Raw genomic sequence first — 13,780 nt, forward strand, 5'->3', positions numbered from 1 at the left:
CACATTAGAATAAAGGCCGCAGTGAACCCGCCCTGGATGCTATACGCTCCCATGCGGCAGGGGGCAGTGTGCACCTCAGCTTCATTTGGAGTCACGAACAGCTGACACCGCAAAGAAGAAGTTCATCCTGCCGTTGACAGGGGACGAGAATATGAGGTAAGCGTACCCACGTCTTTCTTCCTATAATTTCCCTCCAGATGTAATACAGCTGCAGACGTGGTGCGCGCTCATCACACTGACACACGTGACACGCAGTGGAGACTTATGGAGGTGTAGCCCGCGTTGGCAGCATCTTCCCGAGCGACCCACAGGAGGTCACAGGTTACAAAATCATGGACGTTTGTGGTCAAACAGGTTTATGACGCAGTCTTTATGCAAACAGGGGAAGAACAGACACCCGCCCGTCTTTAAAACGCACGCGAGAGAGCAGACAGACAAGGCTGCTGGTACAAATCAGTAACCAGGTTGCCGTGGTAAACAAACAGCGTCATCAATGGGAGACCAACCCGCATGAGTGCATCGGCCACGAAGTGAGAGGCAGTGTTTGTCTGTTGAACGAATTTAAAACGACGTGGTCTACGTGTTCAGTCAGGATTCCGAGAAACCTCAATACAAATAACAAGTCAACTGTATCAATACCTACAGAGATAACAGTTTGTAGATCATATACTTTTTACTGGTGACGCATGTGTCATCTTTACCTGTTTTACTTGTTTGATTTCTCTTAGGAGCCTTGATCTAATGCCGACCGAGGAGAACTGACCAGTACTTTTTACGCTATGGAGACTTTAGTTGACGTCCTAAACGTATTCCACATTAGGACTAGTGGATGGTCTGTGACGCTCAGTCTCTCTCTCGTCTTTCTGGGTCTTCTCTACTGGTGAGTAACAGCATTTCATGGGGATGACCAGCCAGGAGCAAACAAACAAAAGGGTTGATTATGCACCAATGAAACCCAATAAACCAACAGGTTTATCAGTCTGCATGTGTACAGTGTATGGGGCAAAAGACAAACGATAAAACCAAAAAAGAATATTTTGGAAAACATTTTCTTTCTCTGCTCTTTTGCTCCAAGGTATTCAATTTTCCCCTATTCAGTCCTTTCTCGATGTGGAATCAAGCATCCAAAGCCAGTGCCTTTCTTGGGAAACATATTCATGTTCCGCCAGGTAAGGTTTTACTGCAATTTCCATCTAACTTCATTCCCAGAGGCATTTCATCTTTCAAATCTGTCAATTTTTTTTTTGACCAAACCATTTTACATTGACGTGAGAAAATCTTCCCTTCAACATTGTTTTACAGGAATGCACTGGGTTATATTTATGCTCAAAAACATTCAGCATGCTCTATTCTTCTAAGTATTTATTCTCCTTTCTCTTCAGTCAGAGTGAGGTGCAGTGAGGTGGTTTAATCTCTTCAAATAAAAGAAAACACCCATACAAATTTAATTCTATCCCATTCTCTTAAATGCTTATTGTTACCTCAAGTTACAATAAGACAAAAGCCCAAATACCCAAATCTCTCTCATCCATAGAGTATTTATATCAGAGAGCTTCTCTGGTTCCTCTCGGTTGTTATTTTTCACGTTAAGATGCTGTTTTTTAATTTAATTTTCAGGGTTTTTTCAACCCAATCAATGACCTCATCAAGACACATGGCAGAGTTTGTGGGTAAGGAGAAAGACATGTTTATCTGATGAAATGATAGCCTGAACATTCTATCTGTCGGCATCGGTTACATTTTTGTCCCCATTTGGTATGTTGCAGTTATTATTTGGGCCGGCGCCCGGTGGTGGTGATAGCGGACCCCGACATGCTGAGACAGGTGATGGTCAGGGACTTCAGCAGCTTCACCAACAGAATGGTAAGGACAGTAAACCCGAGCATCCGCATGCACGCCCCAGTGATCCGATGATAACAGACGTTTGTTATCCCGTCTCTTTGTGCAGACTCTCCGCTTCGCTTCCAAGCCCATGACCGACTGTCTGCTCATGCTGAGGAATGAACGCTGGAAGAGGGTGCGGAGCATCCTGACCCCGTCGTTCAGTGCTGCCAAGATGAGAGAGGTGAGGAATGAGTGCGTGCCGATTAAAAGCGGCCGATTCGACAATGTTATTTTGAGTTCTTAAAATGTGCCGATTAGAAAAAAAGCAGATGCAAGAAAGAGCTGACAGGCACCTGAGGGGACATCTTTGGTCTAATAAGTTACAGTCCTTCATAGATGGATGGTAACAAGTGTGGAATTGAATGGGTTGCTGCAAACTACTTGCGTTTTCATTCAAATTCGAACTTCGACAATGTTAACAATTGAATCTCTAATTTGGTGTGAGTATTATTTGGGTGTCCTGATTCTGCTGATAAACATGTTTAAATAATTTATAGTGGTGCTGCCCACAGCTTCTTAGTCCAGGTGTGAGGAACGGGGAGGACGTGAAGGACTCCTTTGTGGAAATTGGGCTCCAAAGCCTCTTGAGTTCATGCGTTATGTCCAAATTTGCTCTCCTTTTAAAGCCAAATTCTGACTTTTGGAGTGTTTCTAATGAATCCATTTCTTGTTGTGGTTATTAACTCAAACGGGTTTTGTTTAACAGCTTTATTTATTTTTGGCGGATTTATGCACTAGTTTGTCAGATGTTTGTGTGTGTGTCAATTTGAAGATCCCATCTGTACCCCATCTGTACCCCTGTCTTGTATATTTCCTGTAGATGGTTCCTCTGATCAACACAGTCACCGATTCCTTGATGAGCAATTTGAATGTCTCCGCTGAGTCACGAGAGGCCTTTGACATCCACAAGTAATCAGAGATGCAGGGAACAAAGGCCATCAGTATCATGCCGTACCTTTCTGCCCTCATGCTCGTGTGTGTTTTGCAGGTGTTTTGGCTGCTTCACCATGGACGTTATTGCCAGCGTGGCATTTGGAACTCAGGTGGACTCTCAGAAGAACCCAGATGACCCGTTTGTCCGACATGCACAGATGTTCTTCTCCTTTTCCTTCTTCAGGCCCATCATGCTCTTCTTCAGTCAGTCAAACCTATTTTGTATTGTTATTTATACAATATAAATAAAATCATATTATTATATCATTAAAATACTAGGAACGGGAGGGTTTACTATCTTCTGTTAAATAGATGTTTAACTAATTACAATTAACAATATATAACAATAAGTATAGATTATTTATTATAAAATAAAAAAAGAAGTTTGTGGATTCAAGATTTCAAAAACATTCATTTGCAGTGATGTTTGAGTGTGCAAGTGTGGCCTTTCCAGTAGAATTTCACCAAAATAATTTGGTTTGTGCGTCTAGTTGCTTTTCCATTCATCACGGCTCCTCTGGCAAGATTCCTGCCCAACAAAAGACGGGACCAGATGAATCACTTCTTCATCAACATCATTCAGAAGATCATCAAGCAGAGGGAGGAGCAGCCGGCTGAAGAGGTGAATCTCATGACCATTGAAAAAAAAACAACTTGAATACAGTACAACTCCTAGTCTCCCTTTATGTCAAAAATGTTTATTGTTTGCGTGTAGCGGCGCAGAGACTTCCTCCAGCTGATGTTGGATGCTCGGACCAGCAAGGAGTGTGTGTCTCTGGAGCACTTTGATTCGGCGACCCACGCCGCGGATCAGCAGGCGCAGCCGGCGGCCTCGGATCAGGACGACCGCCTCCCCCCACAGGAGCCCTCCTCCAGGCGTCCTCAGAAGAAGATGATAACCGAGGATGAGATTGTGGGTCAGGCCTTTGTGTTTCTTCTGGCGGGCTACGAAACCAGCAGCAACACGTTGGCCTTCACCTGCTACCTGCTGGCCATCAACCCCGAATGTCAACGCAAAGTACAGCGAGAAGTGGACGAGTTCTTCAGCAGACACGTGAGTGTCATCAGCCGCTTTGAACAGTTTGAATTTGTGGTTCTAACTTTAACTGAACTACGGTGGGTTTATTTCATTTTTTTTTTTCATCTTTTGTTGCAGGAGTCACCAGATTACACAAATGTCCAGGAGCTGAAGTATTTAGACATGGTTATAAGTGAAACGCTGCGCCTCTACCCTCCTGGATTCAGGTACATTTACAACATTAAATGAGCATAAAAGGTGCATTTTTTCACCACAGTCACAAGGAGCACATTCATTCCTTTCTGTATATGCATACAGTAGATTTTCTGTTACGCTTACACAAATCAAACGCGAATGACAAGGAGTGAAGAAGGGAACATTAGTTCCAACTCTTATCAAACGTATGTTCATGGCATCGTCCCACAAAGGTTCGCAAGAGACATCGATCAGGACTGTGTGTTGAACGGCCAGTTCCTCCCTAAAGGAGCCACGCTGGAGATCCCAGCGGGCTTCCTCCACTACGACCCGGAGCACTGGACGGAGCCGGAGAGGTTCATCCCCGAGCGGTAGGCGACTGTTCTTGCATTAAAGAATTAAAACGTCACATGCTTTGAGTTTCATTGTCATGTAGCTGGATTGACTGACAAATTAATTCATTGCAAGTGTGTCTTATGTGTCAACAGCTGCAAGCTAGGAATGAGTAGTGTCCAACATTCAAAGAAGACGTTAAATCATGTCCCCGTAGGGAAAGCACTTAAATTATTGGTGGCTGAATTATATTTTTCTTCCTAATGTTGTTGCGGTTACCAGTAACATCCCTGTTCCCGTAGTAGTAGTAGTAGTAGTAGTAGTAGTACGACTTAATATTTGCATTTTTTAAATGTTTAGTGTCATACCTGTCAATGTCATTAGTATTAACATCTACACGCCGCCTTGGAACAAAGGCAGTGAAATCCCTGTATTGTGCTTAAGGAAGCACACTATCTGATTGACTCCGAAATATGTGACGTGTTGTTGTCCTCCAGATTCACACCGGAGGCCAAGGCCAGTCGACATCCATTTGTATACCTGCCGTTCGGGGCCGGTCCCCGGAACTGTGTTGGAATGAGGCTCGCCCAACTGGAAATCAAAATGGCTCTAGTGCGTCTGTTCCACAGGTTCAGCATCGTGGCCTGCTCAGAGACCAAGGTAGGGGGGGGGGGGGGGGGGGGGGGGAGGGACTCCTAAAAACACTAGGGACGAGTCTAAACACAGTGGGTACATTTAGAAAATAATTAGTCATTTGAAATTAAATCATCATATTGATGTCAGTTCTTCCTCTTGTAAATGTGTATGATTAATGATCAATATTGTTAGATTATTCATTTTTTACAAATGAAACAATGATTTAGAATGCAGTGGTAAAAATGCAGGATGTCTGTTTGCTATTTATTTATGTGATTATAAATATAATCCCTAATTTAGAAAAGTAATAACGTAAAGTAAAACATGTGAAAGATGTTGCTTTTACTAGTAGTATTCTTTTCTCTTGTGCAGGTTCCTCTTGAGTTGAAGTCTTCAAGCACTCTGGGACCTAAAAACGGCATATTTGTGAAAATTCAACGCAGAGACCTGAGCGAAGGTCGAGTGAATTCTCCACCCGACGATTAGAGACTCATCATCCCGGACGGTGGGGAGAAGCCTTTGAACACACACACAAAGCATTCTGCACGTCCATGTTGTGACCGTTGTTGGGTTCTGAGGCCCAAGGGAGACCAAAAACCCTCTTTTGGGGAAAGATTGGAGAAATCCATAAAAGATGGCAATTAGCTTCTGTCCCCAGGTTTTAACATCACATCATGACAGGATGTTAACGTGTACAGTATTTATATGATTTACATGACTATAAATTGTTATTGACTATAAGGCATTCACTTTATTTAACATACAAATGTAATATCTACTATCTAACATCACACAAACTCCAATTCTACACTAAACATCGCTACATGTAACATTCTTCCCACCGCTAGGTGTGCACTTCTACCGTGACACGCTGTGTCAGTGTTAAGAATCTGTTTCTTTTTCAAAATGTTTTCATAGGAAACATGGTCAAGTAAATTACAGGTTACTATACACCTCACTCAAAGAGCTCTTCTTGAGTTTGAGGGGACCGAGAATGAGACAAGAATGAAGAAAAAGGAGGGAATCAAGGGTTAGAAGTGTGCATGTAGCAATATAGATGATTTTGATTAGGGCTAAGTCATTAAAAGGCTTATATAACTCAAAGTAATTTCATCAACCTTTATCTCAACAATGTTTTTAGTTTTGTTGCACTGTACATCAAATCTGTCACCTGAACATGCACTTTCCTTCATTTAATGTCAGTTTTACTATGCTCTTTACTACCTCTGCCTCCCATGAATGATGGTTAATTAGCTATATAATTAACCACCATTCATACAATCCCTGATGTCGAAGATTGGTAGAGACACGGGTAGATGGGTAGTGCTGTCATGTCTGTCTTTTAATCTTCTCAGATGGTAAATGGACTGTAAGCGCTTTAACACTAAGATGAAAGCTGCTCTTTGAAGAGGTGATTCTTTCACAGGATAGGAAATCCTCTTGTTTTCATACCTGATGAAGTCAGCGTTTTTCAAATGTCTTAGAATCAGAAATTCAACCTCAAAGGGTGGCAGTGAAAGCATTTTATCCCGTTTCTCTTGATTAACTCATTCATGATCCTTCAGGGAGGAAATCTGCAACGTACTGAAAAGAAAAATGTCATAACTTTTTATGATATAGGTTTATAAATCTTACTGTGGACTTTAACCAGTGTTTAGAGTTTTTCTGAGATGCTTCAGAGTTGCAGCTCTGAATTCATTGTTGGAATGCATTGATGCATTGATGCAGTCCATAAACTTTTTAACATGGTTTTCAAATGGAGTTTGTTTTCAAATCCTCTTAAACTTTCAACATTTTCAGCTCCGCCATTCTTTCAGCTAAAAAGACATACATTTAGAAAAATACAAAGCGGAGAAAAACAGCAAATGGTAGCACGTGAGAAGCTGGGGCCACAGACTGTGTGGCAGTGAAACAAACTGTTCATTGGTTATGAAAATATTTACTGATTATTGCTGCAGCTCTAAAAACTAAAGTGTAAAGCTGACGTCACGTGCCGGACTGTTCCCTCTTGTCAATGCTGAATGAACTTGCTCCAGTTACAGGTATCCAACTCTTGGCAATAATAAAATGTACATGTGACTGTTGCTTTATAGTCAAGCAAGAATCGGACAAGCCTTTCTTTTCTTCTCCCGAACACTAAGCTACAAAGCCTCCTGTTGTAGATTCTGGGTCCTGCCCCGCCGGGAGACCCAGAATCCCAGGAAAAGGTGAAATAAGCAACGATCCAAGAAATTAAATCTCTCAGCAGCAGCGCTACCTGGAACCTACACATCAAAGAGCCGAGCAGAAGCCGGCTCGGAGACTCTTTCGGCGCCGCGCCGCCCGACCAACAGGCCGGCCGGTTTAGTGCATTAACCCACACGCTGACACAAGGCTGCAGAGAGGATGACATGCAGGTCTTTGGGATACAGTAAACATAGACATGCAAAACACACACACACACACACACACACTGTTTTGGTGCTTTATCTGTGATCTGCTTCCACCAGGAGCCTAAAAAAAAGGACTGCATTCATAATTTTACTTGAGTATAAAAAAATGTCACGGTGTTATTTAATTAAATTATTTACAATGAATTACATGTGGACAGTTGAATCTAAAACTGCATCAAACCATATAAGCAAATCATTTAATGAAGAAACTTGTCAAAGTCACAAGTACTTATTTGAAGTTGCTGATCTTACTGGTTCAAGCGATTACTGAGGTCACCGCAGTGTTTTCATTGACTGTCACCGAGGCCACCGAAAATACAACAATAACCGGTCAGATGCCGTTACTGTAATGTATGATACAGCACGTGACCAGCATTTAGTTAGTGTATAGATGTTATGTATACACTCTAATAATGCCAATGTATTTGTTTCCCTCCTTTCTTGGGTAACAGCTATTCAATCTCCACAAGACTAGTGCAACCTCCGCAACAACCTTCCACCACCGTTTACCGGCTCGCTGGCGCTTTATTTGTTCGCGTGTGCGCGCGCACAGAAGAACCGCCCACTGGGCTGACGTCATCAAGCCAGCCGCTGTGAAAGCGGTTGTCACAGCAACCCATGACGTCAAACACGAAGCCAACCGTTGGCACTGATCTTTGCTGACGAGTCTCATATCATTTGTTCATTTGGACGGGTTCGAAGACAGTCATGGATGCGTTTAAGACTTGCTGTCCATGTTTGTTCAACCCTAAATGGGAAGACATCATAAAAGAGGATTTAAAATGGAGCATGCTATCAAAGATCGGGTGCTTTTTCTACAGCATGAGAGAGGATCAGTGGATCAACTTAGAGAAACGCATCTCCGATGTCTCCATTAATATTTTGTTGGCAAAACTTCTTATGGAATTCATAATCGAGCTATCCAGAGAATGCCACGAATGTTTAGCGACGACTGGCAGTTTGAATCCATTCAACAAAAGTCGATTTCTACATGAGATGTTGATTCAAAGTTTCAAAGACATTCTCGAAGTTGGAGACGAAGTTGTGTGTACAAGCGCAAAAGACTTGATTGACATAATTCGCATGGAGGTGTCAGAAAATGTCAACAGCTCTGACAGAAAAGAGGAACATGCTTTTATTCTAAAGCATGTCGTTCCCCTTGAAACACTCAACTCAATGGTTCATCATGCCTCAATAATGTTGTGGGAATTTACTGCAAAGATGAACCCAACGTCCAAATGTCAAGTGCGAAGAAAGAAAATGGCTTTGAGCAACAAGCTTGTGCCAGTCGTGGATCCAGAAGATCCAGACAATGTCACATCAGACAGCCAGCCTGAGTCAGAAGGAGAAGATATTAAATGTATCAAAGCAGTGATTCTGAGAGAGGGGAACAAGGCTATAGGTTCCTTGTTGAATGACACGTCAGAAAGACACAGCTCCTTCAGAAGACACGTTCCTTTGGACATTTGTGAAAATGTACTTTCGATGAAAGACACATTTGAACAAGCCCCTCTCAAGATGTTTTTTGAAGAGTGGTTCATTGAAACGTGGTTGAATCGCATACAGGATCAAATTCAGGCAAAATACAGGGACGCAGAATACAGGCCCATATTGGTGGATGCAATAAAACAATTCATGCCAAAGCTGGTGAATTCTGCTGGCGACACCCCAAATAAAAAGGTCTATCTTTCGATGACCTCTGTGTTCATCAGGACATGTCTGAAGGATTTCTTCTTCGAACGCATTCCGATAGACCAGAATAATGTCAACCATGCAGCAATGAGTAAAGAGATTTTTGAAGAAGTGTATATCTTCATGAACATTTTGAATTTCTTTAACAACTGTGAGGTTGACTGGATGGTTGAAAGTATCACACAAGCTTTCGAGCTCATAAAGTCACAGAGTTCAAACGTTCTGTCGAAAGCGTTTTGTACACCAGAGTTGCAGGTCGACCCACCGAAAGGCGTTCCTCCAAAGCCTCCTTCAACCGCTGCACAGGACAACAAGAAGAGAACCCGCATGGGCAAGTTCTTCAGCAGGGTGGGCCAAGCCTTTTCACACTGTACTAAGTAAAGTGTAGACAGTGTGTGATACAAATGTCACACTTTATAAAACATCCCCCCAAATCACTTCTATCCACCCCCCAGCCACCCCCCCCCCTCAAATGTCCTTCTCCCCCCCCCTCCCAAATCCCTTCTATCCACCCCCCAGCCATCCCCCAACCCCCCCCCTCAAATGTCCTTCTCCCCCCCCTCCCAAATCCCTTCTATCCACCCCCCCCCCCCTCAAATATGCCCCCCTCAAATGTCCTTCTCCCCCCCCCCTCCCAAATCCCATCTCCCCACCCCCCAGCCATCCCCTCCCCCCCTATTATCCCCCCCCCCCCCCAGTGTCTTTCTCCACCCCCAAAATCCCTTCTATCCTAAGGGAGGGAGGAGAAAAGATACTATATGATAAAAAAAAATTGACATGTGAAAGTGACAAAGTGAATGAACCTGGGAGTCAGAGTCAGTCAGGGGGGGCCCCGGGCTCTGCTGATGAGCCCAGGGCTGGACTGGGACAAAAAAATGGCCCTGGCCCACTAAAATCGGTCGGACACAACCACCGACCAGTACAGTATCCTTGCGGACTCAGTAGATAAGCATATCTACTGTTCCGTTCCCAAAAACCCATACAAAGCGGAGAACTACTGGAAGTGCCACGGACCAGTGTACCCACTCTCTCTTGACTGACTCCCAGTCCCTGGTGATCAAAGCTGGCAGTGGAGCATCAATTACACAAAAGTAATTGATGGACCCCATTGACCATTGACTTCCATGGAAGTATATATATATATATGGAAGTATATAATATATATATATATATAATATATATATATATACACTCACCGGCCACTTTATTAGGTACACCTATCCAACTGCTTGTTAACACTTAATTTCTAAGCAGCCAATCACATGGCGGCAACTCAGTGCATTTAGGCATGTAGACATTGTCAAGACAATCTCCTGCAGTTCAAACCGAGCATCAGTATGGGGAAGAAAGGTGATTTGAGTGACTTTGAACGTGGCATGATTGTTGGTGCCAGAAGGGCTGGTCTGAGTATTTCAGAAACTGCTAATCTACTGGGATTTTCACGCACAACCATCTCTAGGGTTTACAGAGAATGGTCCGAAAAAGAAAAAACATCCAGTGAGCGGCAGTTCTGTGGGCGGAAATGCCTTGTTGATGCCAGAGGTCAGAGGAGAATGGCCAGACTGGTTCGAGCTGATAGAAGGGAAACAGTGACTCAAATAACCACCCGTTACAACCAAGGTGGGCATAAGAGCATCTCTGAACGCACAGTACGTCGAACTTTGAGGCAGATGGGCTACAGCAGCAGAAGACCACACCGGGTGCCACTCCTTTCAGCTAAGAACAGGAAACTGAGGCTACAATTTGCACAAGCTCATCGAAATTGGACAATAGAAGATTGGAAAAACGTTGCCTGGTCTGATGAGTCTCGATTTCTGCTGCGACATTCGGATGGTAGGGTCAGAATTTGGCGTCTACAACATGAAAGCATGGATCCATCCTGCCTTGTATCAACGGTTCAGGCTGGTGGTGGTGGTGTCATGGTGTGGGGAATATTTTCTTGGCACTCTTTGGGCCCCTTGGTACCAATTGAGCATCGTTGCAACGCCACAGCCTACCTGAGTATTGTTGCTGACCATGTCCATCCCTTTATGACCACAATGTACCCAACTTCTGATGGCTACTTTCAGCAGGATAAAGCGCCATGTCATAAAGCTGGAATCATCTCAGACTGGTTTCTTGAACATGACAATGAGTTCGCTGTACTCAAATGGCCTCCACAATCACCAGATCTCAATCCAATAGAGCATCTTTGGGATGTGGTGGAACGGGAGATTCGCATCATGGATGTGCAGCCGACAAATCTGCGGCAACTGTGTGATGCCATCATGTCAATATGGACCAAACTCCCTGAGGAATGCTTCCAGCACCTTGTTGAATCTATGCCACGAAGAATTGAGGCAGTTCTGAAGGCAAAAGGGGGTCCAACCCGTTACTAGCATGGGGTACCTAATAAAGTGGCCGGTGAGTGTATATATAATATATATGTATATATGTCACTGTATCGTTCAACTTATTTAGCTACTTAAATAAGTTGAACATACAGTGATATATATATATATAGTATATATATATGTACATATATATATATATATATATATATGTACATATATATATACATATGTACACATATATATGTATATATATACATATGTACACATATATATATTATATCCCTTCTATCCACCCCCCAGCCACCCCCACCCCCTCAAATATGCCCCTCCCAAATCCCTTCTATCCACCACCCAGCCATCTCCCCCCTCCCCCTATCATATATATATATATGTCACTGTATCGTTCAACTTATTTAGCCACAAGAGTATAAAGTATACCTTTAGTTCGTTGTTGTTTACTAGGTTTTTGAGCACTTTTTAATATCACTATACTTTTTGTAAACAGTAACAGTACTTAACTTTATTCATTTATTTTGAGAAGTAATTTGTTTGACTGGCTGTTTTTCAGACACTAGTCTGCTGGTGTAGTTGGTTTTGTGACACATATAGCACTGCCTGCTTATGTTACGTAAATGTTGTGAATATAACCCTTATATCAGGGAAGGGCAACTTAAATGATTGAGGGGGGAGCGCACTTCCTGCCAAGATTTATGACAAGAATGGCCTGGGGCCGCCAGTTGCCCATCCCTCCTTTATATCACCATGTCAATTCATACAGGTTGTTTTTTTTGTTATATAGTTTGAAGAAATGTATGTTATTTTCTAGCCATGAAATAAAATCTGTAAAATTTAATATCATTGTCTAATTTAATTTTAAACCTCCAATTAAATCAAATTGTGTGTTTGACTCATGTTCAAGTATTTCAATGTGATTTATGTGTTTTAGCGTAAACAATTGATATTTATTTGGTAAAATCAGCTATTAAATTATACATACTGTTAAGTACTATTTCCAAAGTGCAGAGACTTGATCAAAGTTTGTCACACGCACGCAAAAAGGAACAAATACTCTTTGCATTTCTATTCATCGCCACAGATATTAGCAAAATAACAAGAGACCCTGTAGTGCTGCCTCTTGATTACGACAATGCTATAATACAACACAGATTCATCATCTTCAGGCATAATGTACCAACAACATTATTTGTTGAAGCCGATTAAAAAAAATAATCGACAAGTTCCGGTTAATCATTTTTTTCCATTCATTCTAAATGGAGTGTAATTTAATTGTGGGTGAGCATGCGTTTCTGCAACATCACTTAATTGACTGTCACATTGCTGGCTAACAGCAGTTTTGCACGTCAAGTTGACATCACAGTAATCACAGAATCTGGTAGCAGTTCATTCAAAGACATATCTTTCGCAGTGCTAAAGACACGTCAGGACGTGAGAGAAAAAGCAAAGTAGTGGTAAATGTTCAAATCTTTGCAATAAAAACCAAACAAAAAACTAAATATATGGATATACATTTTAATTGTATACTGCAGGATAATGTTCTACTAAGAGACTGCCTGCCCGCAGCCGACTGGTGTCGCAAGACACCATTTAATGAAAGATTGAAACTTGCAATACCGGATGAAAAAATGTGAAAGTATTTGCAAAGTTTGAGAAACAGTAGTGCTGACAATTTGCTCAAACTAGTGGACACACACCTCGAGATGTGCAATAGAATATATATGGATATATGAGGCATTTTGAATTAAAACATTTGGTTTGTTACATCTGTGTTCCATATTTCTTTATGTTTCAAGTGGAATGAATTTTATGTCAATTTGATTTACCTACCAAGACAAATGGGAAATGGTCCTTTGTAGTTCCATGTCTCTCGTGTCCCTGGGTGAGCTTCACTTCCTGCCTTGTCCTGCGATTGCCTGATTGTTTCCACCCGTGTCCAATCACCTGCACCTCCCTGGTGGATTTGATGTGTGCCTGTTGTCCCCTGACGTGTTTTTGTTAATGTCAAGTCTACCTGCTGTTGGAGCGCCTCTTTAGTTATGGAATAAAGAGCACCTTTGGATACCTTAACTCTGCGTATGAGTCCTGCCTCCCTCCGCACCAGCAGCACACACCCTGACAAAAACATGGCAGTTGATTTACAATTCATTTGTCTTTCATGGCAAATGGTGTTTTTTTTTCCACCACCATCCAACGGGTACATAGTGTGTACAAAGTGTATGATCATTTGATAACTACTACAGTCCTGTCAAGACAGACATAACAGAAAATAAGTTAGATGAAAATGTGTCCGTTGGTATGTAGTACAA

The 13,780-nt window shown here is 42.3% G+C and overlaps 1 protein-coding gene across 2 annotated transcripts; it reads left to right on the forward strand.

Moving 5' to 3' along the window:
• Positions 1 to 44: 44 nt before the first annotated feature.
• tbxas1 (thromboxane A synthase 1 (platelet)) lies at positions 45 to 8,058 on the forward strand. Of its 2 annotated transcripts, XM_037451785.2 has the most exons (14): positions 45 to 156; positions 729 to 880; positions 1,076 to 1,169; positions 1,618 to 1,670; positions 1,767 to 1,863; positions 1,949 to 2,065; positions 2,705 to 2,793; positions 2,873 to 3,021; positions 3,309 to 3,439; positions 3,533 to 3,871; positions 3,974 to 4,062; positions 4,264 to 4,401; positions 4,861 to 5,023; positions 5,372 to 7,103. In XM_037451785.2, the coding sequence occupies exons 2-14, from the start codon at positions 780 to 782 to the stop codon at positions 5,483 to 5,485; spliced, it is 1,674 nt and encodes a 557-aa protein (XP_037307682.2). In that variant the 5' UTR covers positions 45 to 156; positions 729 to 779; the 3' UTR covers positions 5,486 to 7,103. The 2 variants fall into 2 exon arrangements, with proteins under 2 accessions (XP_037307682.2, XP_037307683.2); XM_037451786.2 differs by lacking the exons at positions 4,861 to 5,023; positions 5,372 to 7,103 and adding an exon at positions 7,884 to 8,058.
• Positions 8,059 to 13,780: the final 5,722 nt, after the last annotated feature.

The sequence above is a fragment of the Pungitius pungitius genome, chromosome 6 (assembly GCF_949316345.1).
Source record: "Pungitius pungitius chromosome 6, fPunPun2.1, whole genome shotgun sequence".
Taxonomy (NCBI): domain Eukaryota; kingdom Metazoa; phylum Chordata; class Actinopteri; order Perciformes; family Gasterosteidae; genus Pungitius; species Pungitius pungitius.